We start from the raw sequence: 25,427 nt of genomic DNA, 5'->3' as shown, positions 1-25,427 counted from the left end.
AGATTGTTATATAGTCTCAGGGATTAAGGTTCAGACTATTTCATAGTGTTTCATATGTTTTAAGGAAAAGATGATCAAATTTGAACCAGCTGGAATGAAGAATCTTTGCCTGGTTCTCAAACAATTCTGTGCCTAGCATCGGTAGCCTGAGAAGCAAAGCCAGACTTGGCAGATTCCAAAAATGCAATATAGTCTTGATGTTCTTGGATTCTAATCAAAGCTGAATAGCCAGTCTGTCCAAAATAGTAAAGATGATATTAGTAGGTGTCTATCAGGTATCCTACACTTACCGGTGATTTATCATCACCAGTAAGGATGATGGTGATGATAAATGGTTTTAATGGTGCAAGGACAGCAAAGGTTAGCAGTCCACAAGATAAGACAATCACAAACATCCATGCCTGTAGTGGGACTTAAACCTGCAATCTGTTGGTTGGTACACAATAAATAACGGAAAAAACTCACGTAGAAAGATTATTTATTAGTATAATTTTCGCCTGTGTGTCACACAGGCAAAAATTATATTAATAAATAATCTTTCTATGTGAGTTTTTTCTGTTATTTATTGTGTACCGATATGTCTACTCATGGTTTACCTCTTTTAAAACTTAATCTGTTGGTTGGAAAGAGGGTATGTTAACCACTTGGCCAATCAGGCTGGCCTGGGTAAGGAGAGTAATATATCTTTCTTGGATGGTAAGAAGGAAGACGGTTTCCAAGCTGGTTTGAAGTACATGGATTGAATTTGTAGAGAATCTGCTTTTTTGTTCTGAGTTTGGTTAATGAATGGTAGTTTCATTGTTTCCATTAGATATCATATTAATTGTGTTTAAATTTATTGAGTTCTAATAAAAAGGAATCAAAAGAGCAGATCGTAATGAACTCTGTATACAAGATTCTTGATAATACCTTCTCTGATGAATGATGGTAGCAGGATGAGGTCTGTAAAGGTTGGTTTTTGATAAACCGAAAATTCAAAATGACCTGTAGAATTTCAAATTATTAAGGTATTCCAAAGGGGTAGATAGTTATTGGATTTACGTTCAATAATGAACTTGATACAGGAGTACAAAGAGTTTTATTTTCTCTACGAACTGAAGTAATTCTGACCTCTGAATGGGACCTGACTGCAGATATATCATCAACAAATTGTAACCATATACAAGATGGGGAAAAAACAAACAAACAAACAGTGTGAAAGAATTGATTTTCTAGATGCTCCATAAAATAGTCAGTTAAAGTTAATGAGATGGGACTGGCCATTACTATTCCTTCGATTTGTTTGAACAACTTATTCCATCATGTAAATAGATGCATTGATGGTGAATTTAAATCAGCTCACAATGTCTACCGGAAAATAAGATTGCAAAAACTGAAGTTTCTCTCGTAATGTTATTGGAAGTTTTTCTGCTTGGTTATGCTATAAATTAAAGATTCCAAGAAATTATATACTTGGTTTAATCCTTTATCCAAGTGTAAGCAAACAAGTTTGCGCCTGAACTATTTTCAGGACTGGGGCAACTCGTATAAAGAAGCTAATACTAAGGCAAGCGAAGTTGTTCTGTCCCAATTTACAATTATTAGGCTTTCAACTATCCTTACATGTGAAACTCTACTTGTCTTTGTCCAAATCTTATTTATATACGAGATATCACCCAAATACAAATATTCAAGCTTCTTCTCCCCTTAGTGTCCCTAAATATTTATTTTATACTGCACTTTTCAGGACATTTAGTTTAAGATATAAAATTCAAAAACAAGGAGCAATTTCCAAAATATGTCTGAGTGTGAAACTAATATGCAGTTGTGACCTTTATCGCATAACTTAACAAAATCCCCCCCCCCTGCATGATTAGGTTTGTATATTGTTACAAATGGTGCATTGAGCGGCAATCTCAGACAACTGTATTTTCAATGAATAAAAGTTTATTGAACTCTTAAACATGATACAATTCTTTCTTTATCAAATAAAACTCAATTCAATACTAAGAATATATAATACAAATTTTCACTAGCTGAACACAAGTATTAGGTTAAGATCCTACATGGAAATTGTGATCATATCGCCATAACAAATTCTATACATACAAACATGTATAATCCTAGAACTAGTTGATCCTTTGTTTAACCCTTTACTGGTTTGATCATGCTATAATTCTGTATTTTCTAGGACATATATAATCAGTTACTCTAATTTTCTCACTAAGACAATATGGATTAAAATTATCCTTTTGCTGAGCTAATACACACTTTTGAACTTTAAAACTCTCTTAATTAAAATACAATGTACATGCATAAATCTCTAGACACATGAATACGTATTAATTAATAGTAACAAGCTCATTTTTATTCTAGTTTGACATGTACTAAAGTCCTAGTATAATTCTCATTAATCCTTTCAACTGTTCAGTAATTGAACAATGACTACAGTTACATATGATTTGAATTGACACAAGTTTTTACAGTACCTTTTGACTTGGGTCTTCTACACTGGTCTCTACCTTTTTCTGATATTTTACCTTCCTAGGATGAACTCTTCTATAACTTATCACTCCTAAGTTCTCTTGGCACTAAGATTGGCTTTCACAATCTTTACCTTACATTCTTCAATCAAGGACATACATAGGATCATCTATTCTATGGCTGTGAAATTCACCACGTGGGCACTGACTTCTTTATAGAATTTTCTATATCTCGTTATGATCACTGGACAATGAAACACACTGACATTATCTTCTCTCTTTTTAACTGAATGGTGCCCCACATTTCTTACAATAGGAACATGGAATCGAAATCCCACACACTTTGTTTCCTTATTGTGTCAGATGGAGAAAACTCCTAACCCGTCACTCAGGAAAACCGTGTGAGACCTATACGAAGACTCGTGAAGAAAACTCTCAGAAAAAAAAAAGCCCCTTGGGGGGGGGGTTCCCAATCCTTTTATACGACCCCTACCGGCACCTTCTTCCATTTCTTTTCTTCCCACCTTTCTGGAGTCTATTTCACTGACCATTAGAGTGCCGTTTTTCTGCCAAAACATCATGCGGTCCATGTGCACATGACGAAGTCTCAATTTGGGAATTATGACCTTGAGCTTTGGTTTTTTTGTTTAAGATAACCTCTGTGTCATCTATACTAAATTAATCCCCTTTCCAAAATTTTCTAAGAATTAACTCGAATCTTTAATCTCTTATTTCAAGTGTAAAAAAACTAGCCTCTCACATACAAAATCCTATGACTAATCTTCTTTGCTTTACTTAACCATATTTTATCATATCACAACTGTAATAAAATTCCCTTCTTTATTTTTTTTTTTTAATTTAGTTCAACAAACAATTTCAGCTATATTTTTTACTTGGATGCAAGCATGTTTTTTCTTTCTTTTTATTTTTTGTATTCGTTACTTTCAAAGGCTCTTAACGATATCTGCTTAGGAACAAGCTTGCTTACTTAGTTATCTGTACAGGGTTTTATTTCTTCTCTTGTTACATCATGATAACTGAAATTTTCACATTCTTAAGTTATCAGGGTGAAAAAAAATGTTAACTCTTAGCTTCTTTATACGAGTTGCCCCAGTCCTGAAAATAGTTCAGGTGCAAACTTGTTTGCTTACACTTGGATAAAGGATTAAACCAAGTATATAATTTCTTACAATTTTGTACAATTTATATCTTGTAGTGGTATGTTAGTGAATAGGAATACTACATCAAACAAAATCATAATCTTGTCATTATTACACAGACATAGATCTTTAATTTTTTTTCTCTTTAATGTCAAGGCTTTTGAATATAAGAGCTAAGGTGGCCAGTGAGATTCTGAGAATGATGAAAAAGATGTTTTGCAAAGTAGTAAGTGGGATAGCCAATACAAGCCACTATTGGGCAGAATGGGTTGCTTGCCATACTTGTGGAATTTAGGTAGACCACAGAGATGAGGCAGATGGGCATGATGAATCTGCTTTTATCTCCTTTACAAATTTTAAAATATTTGTAACTTTTGGAACATAGCCTGAAGATTTCATTAAAACTACAAGAGTTTTTGGTATGCATTAAGTTTTCAAAATTCTTTGGATGTCATTCAGAATATTTTGACATTTCTGACAGAAAATAGAGGAATCATGCAACAATAGTGGTATTTGGATGCAATGAGAGTTGAAGCATAGATTGAAAGAAGCAATCCCTTACCAAGGCCAGTGGCCCTTCGTAAGGGACTAAAGGAGATGATGGCAATCAAACTGTAGATGACTTAATTGCATTTCACCCTCTCAAAGTCAAATTTGGAGTCAATTTTTTGCAGCTGTTAAAAGGTTTACTATTGACTGTGAGCTATTTTTTTTTTTCTTAAACATCGTGTGATATGTTCTTGGCACATTTGTTGAAAAACCAAATTTTGGTTTTTCAACAATTCTATTCACTTCAAAGTGTGAAGTGAATAGAATGGGAGATTTCATTTCTAAACAGTTATTTCAGTAACTCAATCAGAACAAATGTGGATTAGAAGTATGGAAATAGTAATGACATAAAGAAGCTAAATTTCTTATATTTCTGAAGAATATAGAGAAATAGCTATGTTAGCCATGTTAGAAGGAACACAAGAATTAAAAGTGAATATGTAGACTTTCAACCACTAAAATCAATTACAAGGAAAAATACATACCACAAAATCTTGTTGTTCTGATGAAATGTATTTTAGTATTCTATGTTTCTTATGGCCTTTTTAACATAAAGGAGATATTTAGAAGTTTGGAAATTAGACAAAGAGAGCATATTGGAGATGTTAATAACAACAGAGAGGACCTAGATTTTAACTTGTCCCACACTCATCATGACATTGAATGGAAAAAGAGCTCCATGCCTTACATAGAGAACATCTCCTATTGTCATCTGTTCACAAGGCACACTCAATAGGAACCAAGGAATGATCCTGTGTGATGTTTGGAAATCGCTCAGTAGATCTTTCTACACGTCAGACTTTAACTTTTCAGCCAACTATCTTGTTCACATCACTGTACAATAGCTAATCTGTGCCAGCTTCCATGCTCCATGTGGTTTTTGTTTACAACTTACAGGGTGTTCGGGATAAATTTGACAGTTTCGTAAGGAAAAAGAAAATCTTCTTTGTATCTATTAAATTTAATGAATTGACAAAAAAACATTACAGGCAGAGTTAATTACAATACTATCAACAAGATTTACTCAAAATAACCACCATTAGCATCGATCACAGCTTCAATTCTGCTTCGGAACCTCGAACAAGCTGATGCTACAGTCTCCCTGGGAAGGGCCGCAAAAACTGTTTTAATTTTATCCATTAACTGGGCTTTTGTATTACTGGAAGTGCGATTGGTGTCTTTTTCAACTGCGCCCCATACAAAATAATCCATGGGGTTAAGGTCTGGGGAGTTTGGAGGCCAAACATTTGGACTGGTGAAGTCGTAGAAATTTTCAGACAACCATTTTTGACTTTTCCCAGAGGTGTGGCAAGGGGCCGAATCCTGCTGCCATACATACGGCCTACCATTGGCTACCCTTGTTATCCAGGGCTTGACTACAGTTAGCAACTCCACGAACAAAGCCCGAATTCCAATGCCAGGGTTCTTCAACACCTGTTCCTGCAGATTTGCGAGGAATTCTGCTGTACGAACGCAATCAGATCGTCTGCTAGGGATCTTTCTTCTTGCTACATCCTCGTAGTCACCATTGCAAGTCTCTAGTTCATGCCTGATTGTTTTTACTGTATTCAGGGAGCATTGGGCAGCAGTCGTAATATCCTTATTTTGATGGCGGGCACGAATTATCATGATACAAGTTATTCTCTTCCATGATTCAGGTGGGTTCCAGCTATCCATCCTTTCTGACATCTTGTATATGAATGAAGAAGGGTCCAAACTTTTAAATGAAGAGAAGTGTGTGTTAATACATGTAACTTACGGAAAAATATAATTAATTATAAATATGTCAAATTTATCCCGAACACCCTGTATATTGTAACAGTTCCTACATGTTCTGTATGTTAGTAATGTTATAGTTCTCATTAGTCTTTTGTGTTTTTTTTATATTAACCCAGATGAAGCTGCAAGTGTCTATTGTGAAACTAGTCAGTTATCATTTATTCATATTATTACAGCCAAATAAACCCAGTGTATTTCTTCTTATAAAGGATTAAGAGTTTTAGATTTGATATTAGCATCAGTGGATGTGATTGTGAATGCAGTTGATTCTGTTTTCAGTTGGTGAATTCATTATCAATATATATTTTAAGTGATTTTATGTGGTAGGGCATTTTTCTTCTTCTTTTCCATCCACAATAGATTGAGTCCCAAGATAAGAGCCTCCCACCATTCTGTGTCCAAAGCTCTTTCATATTTCAACAACTTTGAAAGTCTAATGCAAGTCTAAAAGCTTTATGCTATGTTAATATTGGTCTTCCCCTGGGTCTTGTGCCCTCAAATACCACGTAAGGAAGTCTGTCTGGTTCCATTCACACAATGTGACCAAACGAACAAAGTTGATGCTTTTTAACTGTGCTAAGACTTGATGACTTAAGACTAATGCACAAGATTTGAATATACCTAAGTTATTATTATTATTATTACGGGTATCTCCATGGAGTCAGTAGACTCATTGCGGGAGACCCAACCTATCAAAACAATATCTCTTCTTGAATTCGTTTATAGACGAAGAGCTCACAACTGCGTTAGGCAATGCATTCCATTCATTCACCACCCTCCAGGCGAAAAACCTCGTTCTCACACCCGTGTTAATCACACTTTTCCTTAATTTCCAAGGATGACCTCTTGTTCTTCCATCACTATCACACAGCTGAAACATTTCCCCTGCATCAATCCTATAAAAACCTTTTAGTAATTTAAATGTTTCTATCATATCCCCTCTTCTCAGCCTATCAACCAATCCCTGCAATCCACAAGCTCTCAATCTATCAATGTAGGGAGCATTTTTTACATCACTCTCCTCCAAACCCTCTCCACAACCTCCTCATCTCCAAGGAATCCAGATGACCAGACCTGAGCACAGTAATCCAAATGTGGAAATATCAACACTTTAAAAAGGGGAATGATAACCTCTTTATCTCTGGATGTTAGTGTGTTCCTCAATAACCAAGTAATCCTATGTGCAATCTTGGACACCTTAGCAAATGTGTCCCCTGAACTTCATCTCCCTGGCCTCATCAGTCTCTTGGAGTACCGTTCCATCAATGTAGTACACAGCTGGTAATCTTTTAATCCCAAAATGCATAACTTTACACTTTTCCACATTGAACTGACATCCATTTCCTTTTGCCCATTTTGACAGCTTATTTAAATCATCCTGCAAACTCTCAACATCAACTTGATTTTTTATTGTGCTACTCAACTTTTCATCATCAGCAAACAACTGAATATCTCCCTTTAAGCTATTTCCTATATCATTTATGTTACAAATTAAATAACAATGGCCCAAGCACAGAGCCCTGAGGACACACCACTGGTCACCTGCCTCATCCTGGACTCTGCTCCTCCATACATCACCTTCTGGTATCTCTCCCTGAGCCATTCTCCTATCCATATCACCAGTTTAGTATCCATCCCCATCTGCTCCAATTTGTGCCACAGTATTCCGCGGGGTATCCTGTCAAAAGCCTTAGCAACATCCAAAAGTATCACTGTGTAGCCATTTCCTTTGTCCAACTCAGATGTCATTCTATTATAAAAAGTTAATAAATTGCTAAGACAAGAACGACCTTTAACAAAACCATGTTGGCCCCTATAGAGTATCACATCCTGATCCACCCATTCTTGAATTTTGTCTTTAACCAACTTTTTCAATACTTTTACCATCACTCCCGAGATGGTGATTGGCCTGTAATTAACTACCGAAATTTTAGAGCCACCTTTATGCAAAGGAACTACTTTGCCTTCCTTCCACTCCCTAGGGACCATACCAGAGTTCATACTTAAGTTAAATAACCAAGTAAGAGGCATTGACAATTCCTTTGCACATTTACTCAACACCCAAGCTGATATTCCATCTAAACCTTCAGCAGTGTTTGCATTTAAATTTTGCAATATACTCAATACCTCTGATTTCTTAACTTCCATTTTCACATTAGTTTTTGCTACAGGTACAGAGATATCCTCACTTGGGTGATAGACTTTTGAAAAGTGATCACTCAGTAACTCTACTATTCCATCTGAATTTGTCACCTCAATACCATCAGCACCCACTAAAGTTATCCTTCCGAAGTCATTCTTCCTTTTACTTGCCACATAGCGGAAGAACTGTTTGGGATTACCCTTGATTTCCTTGGCTAAGGTCTTCTTATAATCTGATTTAGCTTTTCTTACTATGCTGGTAACCTTCCTAGCTTGAGCCTTGTACTGCTCATGGGTGTACTGATCGCCTTTCCTCCTTGTAAATTCTCCATAACATTTTCTTTTTTTGCAGATCAGTTTGATACTACTACTCATCCATCTAATGCCTACCTTGTTTGTCTTCCTGACCATGGGGATCCACAATCTGATATTGCCTTCCTCATATATACCTGCTGATTTTATCCCATGCACTGCTAACATCTTTCCCCTGCAATGTGTTCTGCCATGGGATGGCTGCAAGCTCACTCCGAAGTTTGTTTTAATTGCCTAACCTGTAGTTCTGTATATACCCCTTCTTAAGAGAGAAATCCACAAATTTTGCAACCTCCCTGTGGTATTGATTTTCAATCAATACCACATGATTGCTCTCACCAATTGAAGGTAACGAGGACACCTTACGTATGCATATATCCTCTGAACCAGGTCCAACACTCTCACACCACATGTCCCTTCAGTTATGTGCTGTTTCAAATAATTATCTCGTAGAAGATGTATGAATTCCATTTCCTTTTTTCCACATGATATTTCCTCCTTCCAATTGATATCACCATAATTAAAATCCCCCATAATAATCACTAACTCTGCACGCATTGCACTAATTTGCTGATGCATGAATTCAATATCATCCCCTGTACTCCCTGACCTATAGCAGCAACCAACTGTATATTTGGTTGCGTTGGTCACTATTTCATACCAGACCATCTCAAATGAATTATCATTCACATGTCTATCATCTAGGTATACTACTTTCTTTGGCTGCAACTCATCAGCTATCATCAACAGTACTCCTCCCCCCGTTCTATCTTCTCTATCCTCCCTGAAAATACTGTACTGGTCACATTCAATTCCAGTGACCACATCTTCTGCTGACAGCCAAGTTTCACTAATGCCTACAACTTTTGGTGAGATTGCACTGACTAATGCCAAAAATTTTTCCCTGTTATTTCGAATGCTTCTTGCATTGGTTTGCAAAAATTGCAGATTCCCTTTAGTTCTTGTACCGGCTTTAGAACTGATATACACGTCACTAATTTCTGTCCAATGAGTTCTGTTTATTTTCCTGAAGCATTTCATTTCATTAGCTAGCAGTTTCCTCTCTGCTTTTTTTTTAAGGACCAGGTTTCTGCCCCATAGAAAGCTGTTGGTAGTATTATACTTTCATATAATTTTATTTTTAGAGTTAAAAGAATTTTGTTGTTTTTCCAAATTTTATTAAGTTTATTCATCACTGAACATGCTATGGAGAGTCTGTGTTTTATTGTTGCTATGTCATTTAAATTTGAAGTCAAGCATACTCCTATGTAATTAAAACCATTAACCATTAAATTGAAACAGTGTGACCAAACCAACACAATTGATGCTTTTTAACTGTGCTAAGAATTGATGATATAGGGTTCAAATCGTCTGCATTAGTCTTAAGGTCTGTCCAATGAGTTCTGTTTATTTTACTGAAGTATTTCATTTCATTAGCTAACAGTTTCCTCTCTGTTATGCAAATGAATGGCAATCAGGGATTCTTACATTAACTGTCAGTTAAAGTTCATGACAAAATTTTGGAACTAAGTTTTCAAGTCATATTTATTTATAACATAATTTTTAAATTGATATAACTTATTTTAAGACATAAAATGCTCATGATACTATATTATAGTACAAAAAAAAATTTTTAGTTTTAAGTTACTTATGCACTTGAAATTAATGACGCAAATGAAATTGAGGTTCTAGGTTTCTTTCTGGGATTGTGTCATGGAGCACCTAGTTAATACTTTCCTTTTCTCATTGTAATATTCTCTGTAGCAGTTAAGATATGATTTGCTTCTCTTATATAACTTTTAAGCTCCTCTGACAATCTGGATCTTTTTAATCATAATGCCATGTCAATCAGAACTTCAAAATCAATGCCATATTCTTTGCTGACAGAGTACTAATTGGTTCACTTCATTAGCACTAGACTTAGATTCCTTTCTTATTTGCTGTTCCTCCAATATCATATGATCTTCATTAGTGAGCTCCTCCATGTATGAGTGTAGCAGTTCCTCAGTATTGCTTCCATCAACCTCCTCAAATTCAGCATGGTGAATTGTTTAGTTGTTGCTCTGTCATCCAGCTGCACCAAAATCATTGCAAGTCCCCTTACTGGCAAAGTTCTGATCAGTCCACTTCATCAGCACTAAACTTAGATTATTCTGTTACTTGGTGTTTCTTTAGGCCAGAAATCTTCATTAATCAGCTACTCCATATGTGAACATAGCATCTCAGTACTATCTATGTCAGTTTACTCAATGACAGCATAGCAAACCAAATAAATGATGGTGTTAGTTTTAGTTTCCATGTTTAGCACATTAATTCTTCTGAAGTCATTGACACCCTCAGAACATACATTTCTCCATTATCTCATCTAAACATTTAAATGCCCAGAAGTTGTGAGTTATACCAATGGTCATTTTAATGTTGAAACTTTGTCATAATTCTTTTATGCTTGGTTTGTCATTCTTTGTCAGTATCCCCTAGAAGCTTGACAAAGGTTCGGGCTTAAATTTTGCAGGAACACTCTGATTCATAAATCAAATATGCCAAGAAATTATATTCTTGGCTTAATCCTTTATCCAAGTGTAAGTAAACAAAATTTGCTCCTGAAGTAACTTCAGGACTGGGCAACTTATATATAGAATCTGATGACTTCACATCACTTGCTTTAATATCCTGTAATGCAAACCACATATCCTTATGGATATGTGGTTCACTTCATCAGCATTATTATTTATTTATTACATAAACCATTATGTAATGTGGTTTGCATTACATAATGCATAATGCATAGCATTATATAATGCTATGCATTATGGGAAGGGGTACTAACCAGACTGGTTTTGACCTTCATTGAGGTGTCATCAGTGGGAGCCAGACCCAGAGGTGATACTAAGGTTGAAGTAATTCAGTAGGCATATTTCCATATACGAGTAACCAAAAGGTGTCACACATTATTAATAAAATACTCTGGATTAGAGATGCCCAGTCCTTTGCTGACACTTGGATAAAGGATTAAACCAAGAATATATATATTCATGGCATCTTTATAGTATAACCAATTGGAAACACCCTGATTCATAAGTTAAATCATATGGGTGGGAGGAAAACATTCTTAACATAATTACTGAGATCAGCAAGGTTGGGAGAATGATCAGAAGTATTATGAAGAATCATAAATAGAATATCCCTTTCTCCCCACAATAGACTATTTATGGTTCAAGTTGGAGCAGGGTATAATCAGAAAAATGGGCAACAGTAATCCAGGCTTTCCTTGTAGGAATGCAAATATTTAAATACTCACTTGTGATTTTATAGGATTTTCCGACTTGTTCAACAAGACTTGATTACATAAATTTTTATTATTATTACTATTACTATTATTACGGGCAACTCCAGGGAGTCATTGGACTCATCGAGGGAGGCCCCAAATCACATTCATCACAACTATTTGACATTCATACAGTATCTATCGTACCTCGCCTTAAACTTATTCACTGTCACAGCATCCACCACAGACTCAGGGAGCGCATTCCACTCATTCACTACTCTAAAAGTAAAGAACCCAGCTCTAACACCTTTACTAACCACACTTTTGCCCAGTTTCCATGGATGTCCCCTAGTCTTCCCACAACCAGCCCTGTTCTCAAAAATATCTTCTGAATTAATTTTATAGAAACCCTTCAGTAATTTGAATGTCTCAATCATATCTCCCCTCCTCCGCCTATCAACCAAATTTTGCAACCCACAAATCCTCAACCTGTTCTCATACGGTTCATTCCACAGACCTGCTATCATCTTGGTCACTCGCCTCTGGATCCTCTCCACCTCCTCCCCATCAAGAAGAAACCTAGGTGACCAAATCTGAGCACAGTAGTCGAGATGGGGTCGATTTCAGCCCACAATTCTTTACTGCTTTGAATCTAAGATAAATTCAAATAAAGATGGTCTTTCAATTATGCCAGAAGATTCTTTGGTCCATTTGAAATTATAAAATGCATTAAAGTGACAAAACTAATAATTGATATCCACAAGGGGTACTACACTGGCTTCATTTTTAATGTATTCTTCACACAAACTCCATGCTTTGCCTTCAATGGTCATTGTGAACAAAATAAAGTGGTGTTATTTTGGATGTTCAGTCCAAGTGACCAATGTTCCTTCTAAGCCAGGGAAACAAATTCGCAACCATGTTCTCTGAGCAGCATCTGAGTTGGCCTTGGTTGAGAAAGGGGGGAGAGCAGTGACTTCAAAAAGACAATAATATTATATTTATAAGATTCCAAAATTATAAAAAAATAAATAAATAAAAATAAAAAAATTGAGAAGTTACACGTTGCTATTCAACTAAAAATGCATAAATACATAAAATACACATATTGTACTATACTGTACACTTTGACATCTCGGTGAGATCAAGGTTTAAATTTTTAAAAATCATACACTACTGATCTGCTGCATTAATACGATGATAACAAAAACAGAACTTTGTTAGTACATCATCTTTAATACTGAGTGGGTAACTGAGGCTCATGTATGGGCATGTGACAGCTGCCATGTGGCTGCACATGTGCACAGTTTTGCTCATATAGCACTGATTTGTTGATCTTTGAGTTATAAATGTTATTAAACCAAAACTGCTTAAATTAGGTTGGCATGTAAAATATTATCTTTACTTATGTTTTTGTGACACTGTACATAATATGTGTATATTTTTAATCCATTATTAATGGAGGCTCGATTTGGCTTGAAAAGTTCATTTGGTCTCTGGAGTTGGGTTTCTGAACTATGTAAAAACTAAATAAAAATGCAAAACAGTAAAAAAAAATTAATAAAAATAGAGAAAAAATCCTGCCTTCCCATGATACTAATCCACTATAGGTTTTAAAAAAAACCTTTTGTATGTGAGAGTTACATATAAAAAAAAGGTATTATGGATAATAAATGAGCACCTTTAAACTTTCTTTCAGATGGCAAGCTTATATGGTTCTCAAGAAAATTCCTAAAGAAGAATGGCAGCAAATGAAACTTAAAGTTACTGCAGCTGATCTGCTCAAAAATAAGAGACAAGAATGGGGATTTAAACATAAATGGGAAGGCAACTATCTTGCATCAGTAAGTTTGCTAGAACATACTTCTTTTGCTAGAACATAAGTCTAACTTGCTTAAAAAAAGTCTTGAACATGTCTCCCTACTCTTTTCCTCTAGTATTTCTTTATTTATGTCACTACTACTCATGAAAGTTTACAAATCTTTAGTATGTTAGTATGGATGGGCTAAGGATTTTAAAAATTATTTTTTAAAAAATTTTATTACATTTCAATATAATTTAGAAATCCTGCTTAAGAGACCATACATGGAATTTTTCAAGCCAGTTCAGGCCTCCATTAAGCAGAGACAAAATTCATCTCCTACCTAAAGACATTAATAAACATCAAACAAAGACATCACTGATGTATCTCCACCAAATGGCTGTTTTCATATCTCCACCAAACGGCTGTTTTCAAAGTACTTTCAGCTAGAAAACATTTTTCAAAATTCTTCATAAAGAGATCAGCTGATGGAGGAGATAAGAGGGGTTTACCTATTGCTAGCACTAATTGTTATTTATATATATATATATATATATATATAACATTATTCCATTAAAAGAAATTGAATTGGATGCAGCGTTCACACAGTTTGGTAAGTAATGTCTAGTGGAAAGAGATCTCCAACAAGAACTGAACTATCATCCACCAGAACATTATTAAAGAGAGATACTAATTTGAGACTTTCAAAAATGTCATAAGATGATATGTCTAAATCTGACTAAAAATTCTTGATGTAAATGTCAGAGGACCCTGATGTGATGTCCAGCAGACATTTTGATAAAGCATAAATCAGATCTGATGCTATCCACAGTTGTTCTCCAAGGGATGCCAGGTTTGTGTATTTCTGGAGAACCATACAGTCATGGAGGAATTGGATGCAGTGATTTGAGTTCTTGTAGAAGTCCAGTGGCCAGTTTAGGATATTTTTAAACAAACTTCCCATGGGTATGCTAACTAGAATCATGATCTAGGGTTGAGTGGGTGGAAGAGTCAGAGAGTAAGCAGGATATCTTTTCTCTATAGAGTCAGAGAGTAAGCAGGATATCTTCAGTGTTCATACTTTTTTTTTGTTGTGTGTTTTCATTATAAATCCTGAAGAAGCCACCAGTTTTTTTGTGTGAGCAAAATTAGTTGGTACATGTTTTAAATTTAAGAACTAATAAAAAAATCTTTGTTAATCATCATTGTGTTTAGTTATAAAAACTCACAAGAATGGGGGATATCAGTTTAATGCAATGAGATGTAAGGTCTTGAAGTTTGGGATCTACCAATAGTGCATATGATATTGGTGAAAGCATATTAGAGAAAGTGGAGGAAGCAAGGTGGGCTGATAGAAATCTGATATTTACAGGACATGTCATAAAGGCACTAAAGGTAAATCAGAGGAATGTTTCAATACAGAGAAAGACGAAGACCAGTAGAGATAAAAAAAAGTAGCAAGTCCATTGTATAACACCTCTATAAAACCACATCTGGATTACTGTACTCAGATATGGCCACTGGGATTTGAAGGGGGGGGGATGAAGTAACCTTGGAAAGGGTATAGAAGCAGATTAAAATGATATAAGACAGAAACAATATTGGTTATAAGAAAAGAGTAATGGTATGCTAATTGCAGAGATATGATTGAGACATTTAAACTGTTGAGAGATATTTACAGGATTTGATAGTGGGGAGATTTTTCATATTGTTGAACAAGGGTAAAGGGACAAGGACCCATCCCTGAAAGTGTAAAAGGAAGTGGTGAGTAAGAGACTGAAAAGCAGAATTTTGTATGGACCATGAAATACATTTCCTAATAGGATACTGAAAGTGCAGATGATTCACAAGTTTAAGGAATTTTTTCTTTAAATTAATATAAAAAAACACAAGGAGTAAGTAATGTTATTTATTTAAGGCCATATATTTCAGCCTGAATATTACAGGCCATCATCAGTGATAACAATAGTAATTACAAAGTAGAATGCAAACAATGGATTGATATAAAGAAAGTAAGAGCTGTGTGATGTTATATATAAAACAATGCAATGGCATAACTGAGGAAATATTAATTATATATTAATATTTCATTAGCTATTTAAAAAAAATTACTGATATGTGATTAAAATAAGACTTTCTTACATCTTAGGTAGAGAGAGGCAGTAATTTTGATTTAAGTTCAGACAGTGAAGTAAGGCCTCAGTGCTTTCTTTAAACAAGCATTCAAATTTATACTGACATTGATGCAGTAAGCATATTTCAGACCATAGAATATTTTGATCTCTATCTATTCTGTGCTATGCCAAGCTAGATTTTTCAGATTTACTGTTGCTAATATAAGATTGGTGTTCTTGTATTCTCTTTTCTACAGAGCATCTGTTTTGTCCAAAGTAAGAACGATGACAGTCACAAGCAACTTGGTAGACACCAAGTAGATATCCATCTTCATAAGACAAATGGTCTCCTCTAGCTCTCCCTGTGTTAATCAAGTTCCTAGCTGAAACTACTTTGAAATAAGCCCTTTTGGTGAAGATACATCAGTGATGTCTTCATTATGGAAACATGACTACAGATCCTCAGCTCTTTCTTAATTCTTCCAATTCTTTAAAGCCTATAATTAATTTCATAGTAGACCTGGAATATGATGATAAACTTCCATTCTTAGATGTCCTCATCATAAAGAAACCTGATAACGGTCTCTCTCTGGAGGTATATATCATAAACCTACTTACAGAAGACACTGTCTTCATGCTTCATCCACAACCTCAAGAATCAAGCATGTTAATCTTAAGTTAATTTTGATTCTACAAAATCAAGATCAACTTAAGACAGAACTCCGGGCCCTCTTTAATTTTATTTTCAAGCCATCTCTTTCCATAACTAGAACACATCCAATACAGAGATTTTATCTGATTCTAACTGATTTCAGCACCTTCTCAAGAATGGCTTCCCCCCCCCCCCCCTTTTTTTTTTTTTTTTAACAAACACCTGGTAGTCTATGGTATCATATTCATATGGTCTGACCTACATATGACAGACAAGTCATGGATTTGAGGTCAGAAAGAAAAAACATGTTGGAGATGTTGATCATATTTTACAAGTTTAATTTATAAATTAACAACTATTAAAAATGCTTATAAATTAAAGATGGCAAGAAATTATATTTATGGTTTCATCCTTTTATCCTTTATTCAAGTATAAACAAAAAAAGTTTGGACTTTAAGTAACTTCGACTGGGCTACTAGTATATATAGGCTAATGACTTCACATCAATTGCTTTGGTATCCCATAATGCAAAATACACACACTTTTAGATGTATATAATGCAGTGTATTATACATGTCCTTAAGGATATGTGCTTTGCATTATGGGATACTAGAGCAATTGATGTGAACTCATTAGTCTCTATATACAAGTAGCCACTCGAGAAGTTACTTCATTGGCAAACTTTATTTGTTTATGGATAAAGGATGAAACAAAGAATATAATTTCTTGGTATCTTTAATTTATAGTATAACTATAAATTAAAGATGAAAAAACTTTCAACAATAAAAAATTCTTGTTAATCCTGATTAATATCTCCATTCATTTGCCATCCTGTCCAGCTTATCCAAATCTTTCTGATTGGCACTATTAATATAACCTCTCATATCATCTGCAGGTAACTGAATATCTCCACATAATCTAATGATAGTATTGAGTTTTTAATGGCACTTGTGATATAAAGTTTATTAGACATATGTATTCACAAGAATAAATAATGATTTTTATTATTGCAAATATTTCAATCATAAACTAACTGGTCATCATCAGTGCATCAGCATAATCACAAGGTGAAGCCAGAACAAAGTATGTTAATCCTGTTTACAGAGCTGAGCCATGTGCTGGAATGCAACCTTACAGGTGGCTACAAATTAAAATATGATTACAATTAAAGCAAAAAGTAAGTGATTTGAAAGAAAATTTACATTTAGATAATGAATTGAATGTCACAGCATTGTATTAAAAAAAAAAAGGGAGGTTCTCATCCTCATATGCCATTTATGAGGATGAAAATCTCCCAAACCTTGGTAATAGAAAGCAGTTATTTGATTTAAATTTGGGTTGGCATAGAAGTGCTTCAACACTCTCTTTAAATAACTTCTCAAACCTAAATCTGCACTAATGTAAAACGTGCAGATTTATTATAAAAGCAAATTACTGAAACAACAGTGTATCTTAACAAATCCATACTGAGCTTACATGAACCTTATCTGTCTAGTTTTGTATGCTAAGTTCTCTAAAATCTTAATAAAAACAGAGGAAATATAAAGTGGTTTATACTTTGACTTATATCATCACCTTTATGCAGTGGTACCATCTTACCCACATTCCACTCCTTGAGTGCTTTTTCAGTAGTTAGACTATTACTAAGCAGTGAATTTAACAGAGCTGTCAATTCCTTAGCACACTCTCTTAAAACAGATGGCAAAATCTTTTCCTCTGCCTTATTAACTTCCAGAGTGTTTACTATTTGAAGTGCATTTTCCTCATGCACTTCTAAACCTTGAACCCATCCCATCCCTCTAGCAAATAAACCTACTTTTCCAGGATGAAATACTCCACTAAAGTGATCATTAAATAATTCTACATTGTTATCTGCACTGGTTACTCAATTCCCATTTCCATCCAACAGAATCATTTGTCCACAGTCATTTCTTCTCTTACTGCCATATAACAAAAGAATTTCTTAGAATTTTCCGTGGATTGCCTCACTTGCCTTGTGTATTTCTTTTTTATCTTCTTTACTAGTCACATTCCTGGCTTGAGTCTTATTCTTTCCTTTAGTGTTACATGGTGATCAGCATTCATTTCCAACAAATTATGCTACAACCGTGTTAGAAATAATTACTTTAATTTTCCAATGTTTTGACCTTCATATTAAGGTCATCATCTAGAGTATATACATATATATAAGGTTCAAGGTTCCCAGATGAGTCTTTGACTCCATGAGGTCTTGGGGTAATAATAATATATATATATATATATATGTGTGTGTGTGTGTGTGTAGAAAGTTTTTTACCTTCGGCATAATATATATTAAAGATACCAAGCTATTTTAAACCTGGTTTTTACTCCATTTCCCAAGTAAGCAAACAGATAAATATATAAGTCAAGTTTGCACCTGCACGTATTGCAAGTCTAAGTGACCCGTAAAGGAGTACAAGTGTAAGCAACTCGTGGTAAAGGTGAAATAAGCTCTGATCACTATTCTTAATATTTACCCTTAATGCAAAGCCCATCTCCTTGAGGAGATGTATGATGCTATGCATTAAAGGCAAGAGGCAACTACCCAGACTGGTTTCGACCTTTATTGAGGTCTCAACAGTGAGAGCCAGGCTTAGAAATACCTAGGTTAAGTAATACAGATCAACCGTTATTCTACTGGCCTGACCGCTAGTAGGAAAAAAAAAAAAAAAAACTACATGAAAGTTATATTCTATTTATAACATCATCAGAGAACAAATTCATATAGATAGTTTTATTACAGCAAGGTATCCTAATTTAACATGAGAGTTGTTATATTAGAGTTAAGATCCTGGATTACTTAGAGTCCTATTTATAATTAACTCTTGTATGAAAACCTTATGTGTGTAGAATATGTGCCTTCCATATTCTTGGGATTTTTAGACCATCGTGTTAAGATTAGGTGGTTGATAAGAATTTCACAGGCCTCCTTAAATTTACGTTCATACCATGTTTTGGTGTGATGTAAACAACAGGTGTCTTTCCACTCATTTCTATGTAGTGTACTCAGGGCATGAGCAGAAAGGCCAGATTTACCATAGTTATTAAATTTAATGTGCTGTTTATGTTCTTTCTTTTTTCGGATAGGCAATATGCATCCTGTTTCACCAGTATAAGTCAAATTACAGATGCAATGATATAGCTTGATATGACTTCTGTTCCTCTCAGAACATCATCTTTGTCAACCATACTTCACTGATTCCAGTAATCTTTGGACAGGCTTTGAAACTATCAGTGCTTCTAGTTCATTCCAGGTGGCTTACCTCTTGTGGGATAGTTATTTGGGAGATGGGAAGAAATTATGTTATGTCAGGGAGTCAAACAGAGTGGAGGAAAATAATAATAATAATAGGTATACTGATAATACACTGATGTTTCTTTATTTGTGATCCCCCTGGTGCTTGTATAGTCAGTGTATTATTGTATTCTTATACTTATTATTTTGTCCTGATTCTTACTTCCTGATTTACCATAAATTTTCCCCATCTCCTAAGGAGGTCACCTGTGCTACCATCCACACTGGTAACTCTAGTTTCCCTGCCCCTAACACTCCCACTTGCCCAGAGACCAATAATCTGTCCAATTGCCTGCATCATTCCATGTTGAAGTGGAGCCCATCTTTTGCATATGGTTTCTCTTATCATCAATTGCACTCACTTTAGTCATCCACATATTCCAGACCTCTTGATTCATGAATTTCTTGTTTCATTTGAGAGTCATTTAAAGCACTTATTCCAGACATCTATAATATCCACATCTTCAGTTTTCATGTCATCTTTATCATTGTTGATTCCTTTTACCTACTCTTTCCATTCTAAGCTTTTTAATAGCTTCCAGAACATTTTTTCATCTTTCTGATATTATAGCTCTCTTGCATTTTTCTCTGTATTCTTTTAAGGCATCCACCAACTTATTTACTAGGAACTTTCAGTTTGCTTTCTTCTTTTTAAGAATTGCTTCTTTAACTTCTTGTTAACCTCTTAGATGGGACAGCAATACTCTCCCCCCCCCCCTTCCAGCCAACTTTTACATAGAACACTTGGAAAAGCTAGTTATCAATAGAGCCACTCTCAAACCAGTGCTCTGGCTACACTATGTTGTTGATGATGTGCTGGCTATTTGGCCACATGGCCCAGACACATTGGATGCATTCTTAGCATATTTAAATAGCCAATGCCCAAAAATTCACTTTACAAACTGGAAGCTAATGACTACCCTTCCTAGATACACTAATCACACTTCTTCCAGATGGTTCCTTATCATTTTCAGTTTATAGAAAACCCATACATACAAGGAGATATTTGCACAAACAATCACCATCACCCATCTCCACATTATGGTATCCTGAAATGCACTAATCCACAGAGCTAGAGCGATTTGTTCCAATGATAATACTCTCACTGCTGAACTCACTCGCTTACATCACACCTTCTTAGCCAATGGCTGTAATCCCCATAAGATAGACAGAATACTAAATAATTAATAATACTAAATAAGTAAGATCCCACCTGTTTTTGTCCTCTTTGTCTCAGTAATGTCAATTACATCCATGTGGTGCTTTTCCAGTTCTCCTGCAAGTTCGATATCCTTTGGATTAATTAATACATGTTATATTGATGGTTCCTATTTTCCATTCTTCTAATGTTGGGTTTCTTGTTCTTCTTCTTGATGGTAAGTTTGAATTTGTTCCAGTAACTGACTTTTTACTGTTTATCCTGGTTATCTGGTGAAAACAGTGTGTGTGTGGGAGGGGTACTGGGCAACACCCCAGCCAGCATGAAAGCTCATGTTGTATCATCATGTGAATTTCTTGTTTAAGTCCATAGAGGAATACAGTTTGGTTGGCTAAGTCCCAGATTGCCAGCTTATCTTCATTTGTTCAGTACCCAGTGGATGGGTATAGAATGGGATGCACCACATGAAGGTGACAACTGGACATTGTCAGAATCCCAGGCAGTTCTCTGCATTCCTTAACGGTGATATGGAGGTCTCCTCCCAGATATTTGTCTTTGATTTTTAAGCAACCATGTATATTATTAGTAGTATTTTTGTCTTTAGTTAATGAATATGTTGATTCAAGATACACTTACAACATCTAATAGTAGCCCTTTCCACACACTTGCCACATACTATGAGAAGAATCTGGACTTCAGATGCTCCCTAACTTCACCATATTCTATCCCAACCCACCATAAACTGCAAAATTTCACTTTATTACTCAAGACTATATTCCTCAGTCTCTCTTCGTATGTGGAATTTCATAGGCCAGTTTGTTACCTGCATTGGATCTTTTCAGCTGTTACCCTATCTAATTGGAATCCATATCCATACACCAAATATAGACTACTCTAAGATCTAATCTTATCAATGCCTTATAAAGTAAGAGAATAACTTTCTTTTTCTTACAGGTTTAGTTCAACATTGCAATTGTCTGATATCAGTACTCTGGAATGTTGGCTGTGGAGAAAGGTTAAAGGAATGTAAATTACAGAGTTAATGGATAGGAGGGGAAAAAAAGGTGATATGATAGAAACATTTAAGTTAGTGAGGAAATTTTATCAGATTAATACAGAGATGGATTATAAAAAAAAGTAGAAGGTGAGATAGGAAGACCCAGAGGCCATCTCTAGAAGTTTTTTAAGAGTGTGGCAAAGAATGGTGTGAATAGTAGATCTTTAGCATAGAGAATCATGATTGAATGGAACACATTATCAGAACATGTTACTAATGAAGGAGGTATTAAGGATCTTAAGATTCAATAGAATAACTATATTATCAGTTGAATGAACCTCCCATGATGACTCCATGAAGGGTGTGATGATGATAATAATATTGCACTCTACCAATGTTGTCATTGCAAAATGTAATCTTGAACAAATAATTTCATGATTATGCTTAGCATGAAGCATATAACGGCTGTTGCCTTCACATCAGTTACCTTAGTATCCCATGATGCAGAAACATAACAATGAGAACTATCTTGGGTACCTTAAGATCTACTTCTCTCTCATTCCTGTTCTTATCTGCATCACTCCTCCATGCTTCAGAAAAGAAGCTACCATTAGAGAAATAAATAAAATCAGAAATAACATGAACCTTCCTGTTACATCAAGATCTCTCCAGCTTACTGTCTTGCCTCCAGATCTCCCATTTGGCTTATGGAAATACTAGATGATGGTCCCCAAGACTGGTGGAGAAGACTCTCTGGAATGAGCTACAAACAAGTACCTGATTACAGATTCAACTATCAAACCTTCAGGATTCAATCTACGTCAACACCTCTGGAGCCAGCTAAACAGATTTAGGACTGGACAAAGCTGCTGTTCCTGCTTATTACATCTGTAGGGAATTTCACAGTTACTTGTTTGCATGTGTGGTACTGTGCAGACTATGCATCATATCACTGATGACTGCCTAACATACTCCATCCCTGGAGGCTTCATGAATTTGCATTTACTCCCAACAGTTGGTTAAATGAACTGTCAATATGTATTTACTTTTTTTTTCCATTAATTGTTTGTATTTTAACCATGCTAAATGAATAAAAACAGAAATATTATGGAAGGGCTGAGTACCTGGATTGGTTTCGACCTTTTTTTTTTTTTTTTTTCAAAGTCTCATTAGTAAGAGCTAGATCCAAGAATATAACCAAGGTTAAATCAATGCAGAAGTCATATATTTTCCATGTACAAGTAGAAAAAAAGTGTATCAACTTATTATTAAATACTTTGGATGTGAGATATTTGCACAAAATCTTTCCACATGACTACTGCATTGATTTAACTTTTGTATCTTCTAATGCTATTGGTCTGGGTAAGGGTAGTTTCCTTTATCATAATACATCATGGGATGCTAAGGAAATCGAAGTTAAGTCAACATTCTTTATATACAAATAGACTAATTGTGAAGATACTTTATGCTTAGGTTATAGGATTAAAATAAGATTATAATTTGTCAAGTATAATATATATGGTGACCAACTGAAAAAACTTTCCACAACCATCTCTCATCCAGAATATTTAATAATAAGCTGTTGGAAGAGTTATTATCAGATTAACACTGGGGAGATTTTTAATATAATAGAACGAGGAGAAGGAACAAGGACAAGGGGGTCGTCCCTGGAATTTGAAAAAGGAAATAATGAGTAAAAGGATAAGATGTAATTTGGTTTTTGCATGGAGAATGGTAGGAATATGGAATGCATTGCCTGGGAAGATGGTGAAAATGTAAATGGCAAACGGAATGGTATGATAGCCTTTGTGTTGACTTGCATTGATCTCTCACAATGAGTCTTTTGACTCCAAGGAGGTAAAAAAAAAAAAAGGAATAATGTTGGATTGTCCTTCCTGTCTTTTGATCCGCCATCTTGCTTTAACGTTGTTCTTATTAAGGTTAATTAATTGCATGTTGATTACTAATCCAAATATAGGGAAATTTCTATTATACTGTACCACCCTATATTCAGATTAGTCTATGCAAAATAGTGTAATCAAATATTAATTAACTTTAGCAGTCTAATGTTTACTTATAGGCCGAATTTTACATTAACAATTGAGGTTCCTGCTAGGTCCGATAATTTTATGAACGGTGCAGTGGAAAAGAATCAGGCTAACAACAAATTGAAATCAATAAAACAAAACATTTAATGCAAGGTTATATAATATATACATAAGCATACTTTGGATACAAGATAATGCAAAATTAACTCAGTTCAACTACACATAACATTCACTTAACTTCTGGTATTAAACACTGAGCTTCAAAATCTTATTTTTCCCTAATAGGCAAAGATGGTTCTAAAGTTCTTTACCACTGAAATTCACAGCAAATATTTTAACAATAGTATTCTTTATCTATCCCTTAGTCAGAAATCACATAGCTCAGTCAAGAGATAGCTATTACTTTATTAATCTTCTAGCTTCGGCAAAATTCAGCATAAACACCACAGTTAATGTTAGGATTTAACAGAAGCAGCTAACTCTTATAACTTCACTCTAAAATGCTATAAAGTACAACTGTTCTTACCGGAATAAATCTTTGCACATATTATTCACTGAGGCATACTTAAAACTTTAGTTAATTATCACACTGGAGCTACACATTTCAAAAGTAATCTTCTTTAAATTAACTTAATCTTTAATTTCAGCACATCACATATGCAGACACACTTGCACTAGAAAATCTACTTATTCCCCATATACTATTTTACAATAGAATCAGCTTTCTACTAATCTTCCTTGAAAGAACTGGAATACAACATTAACTTCAGAATTCCATATCAATATTCTGAGTTGTCAATTTACATTTCGATCCTTCGTAATCTGATTACAGCACTTAATTCTTTGTACTACAGCCTCTTACTTAACTCTGTGTTGCTAATAAATTATTTCCTCATCTCTATTGTACTGTTCTCAGTGCCATTACTGTGCAGAGTGCTCCAATTGTACCCAGTCCCTAGTTCTAGTGCTGACTGACTGCCGACTAACTGCTTTGACCAACTCCTGACCCACTCTCTTCTTTTTTACTTTCGCTTTCCGTTTATATATTTTCACTCTGTTTTCCTGCCAAAACTTGTTCTCACCGTCTAGCTCATATCAATTCCATCTCACATCCATAACTCACGCACTACTACGCTCGCGCCTTCTATTTTTAACTCCATCTCCATGACAACAATTAGAGCAGTACATAAGCATAAGCATTTCATAACATTATACCTTCACATACAGAAATAAAAAAAAATAAAAGGATATTTTTCAATTCAAATAATATACAATTAAATATGATGAACACAAATTCTTCTACTATTAATATAGGAATAAATAAAATAATCTAAACGTTATTTTTTATACAGAGTCCTTTCCATTATTAATACATATCCCAGATTAAATAATTAAATAAAAAAACTCAAAGGTAATTATATGCATAATAATAAGATTTACATTAAATAATATCTACAAATGTAGCCTTTGATATGGTGGATTATGTTGGATTCTGAAGGGAGTATTAATAATTTTAATTTCTCTTCATTCAGAATCCAATAATAATAATACTTCTGTATTAATTTATCTAGATATCATCTTGGGTTTGCTTCTCAATGAGGAGACGTCAATAAAGGTCAAAACCAGCCAATAGTGACTCCCCATATTGTTAATACAATGTGGGAGGGGGGG

General features: G+C 34.8%; 1 protein-coding gene across 2 annotated transcripts in view; it reads left to right on the top strand.

Annotated features, from left to right (window-relative positions):
- LOC150105454 (unconventional myosin-Id-like) overlaps window positions 1-25,427 on the top strand; it is a 435,962-nt gene that overhangs the window by 366,263 nt on the left and 44,272 nt on the right. For both annotated transcript variants that reach the window (XM_090394828.1, XM_090394829.1), the window contains one exon: window positions 13,369-13,513. In XM_090394828.1, coding sequence (XP_090250954.1) covers window positions 13,369-13,513 — 145 coding nt within the window. The remainder of the gene's footprint in view (window positions 1-13,368; window positions 13,514-25,427) is intronic.

Source organism: Typopeltis vanoorti, chromosome 6 (genome assembly GCF_054136105.1).
Source record: "Typopeltis vanoorti isolate ZY-2024b chromosome 6, IOZ_Tvanoo_1.0, whole genome shotgun sequence".
NCBI classification, from domain to species: Eukaryota; Metazoa; Arthropoda; class Arachnida; order Uropygi; family Thelyphonidae; genus Typopeltis; species Typopeltis vanoorti.
The sequence above is the reverse complement of the archived record's forward strand: the minus strand, read 5'-3'. Positions and strand labels throughout refer to the sequence as shown.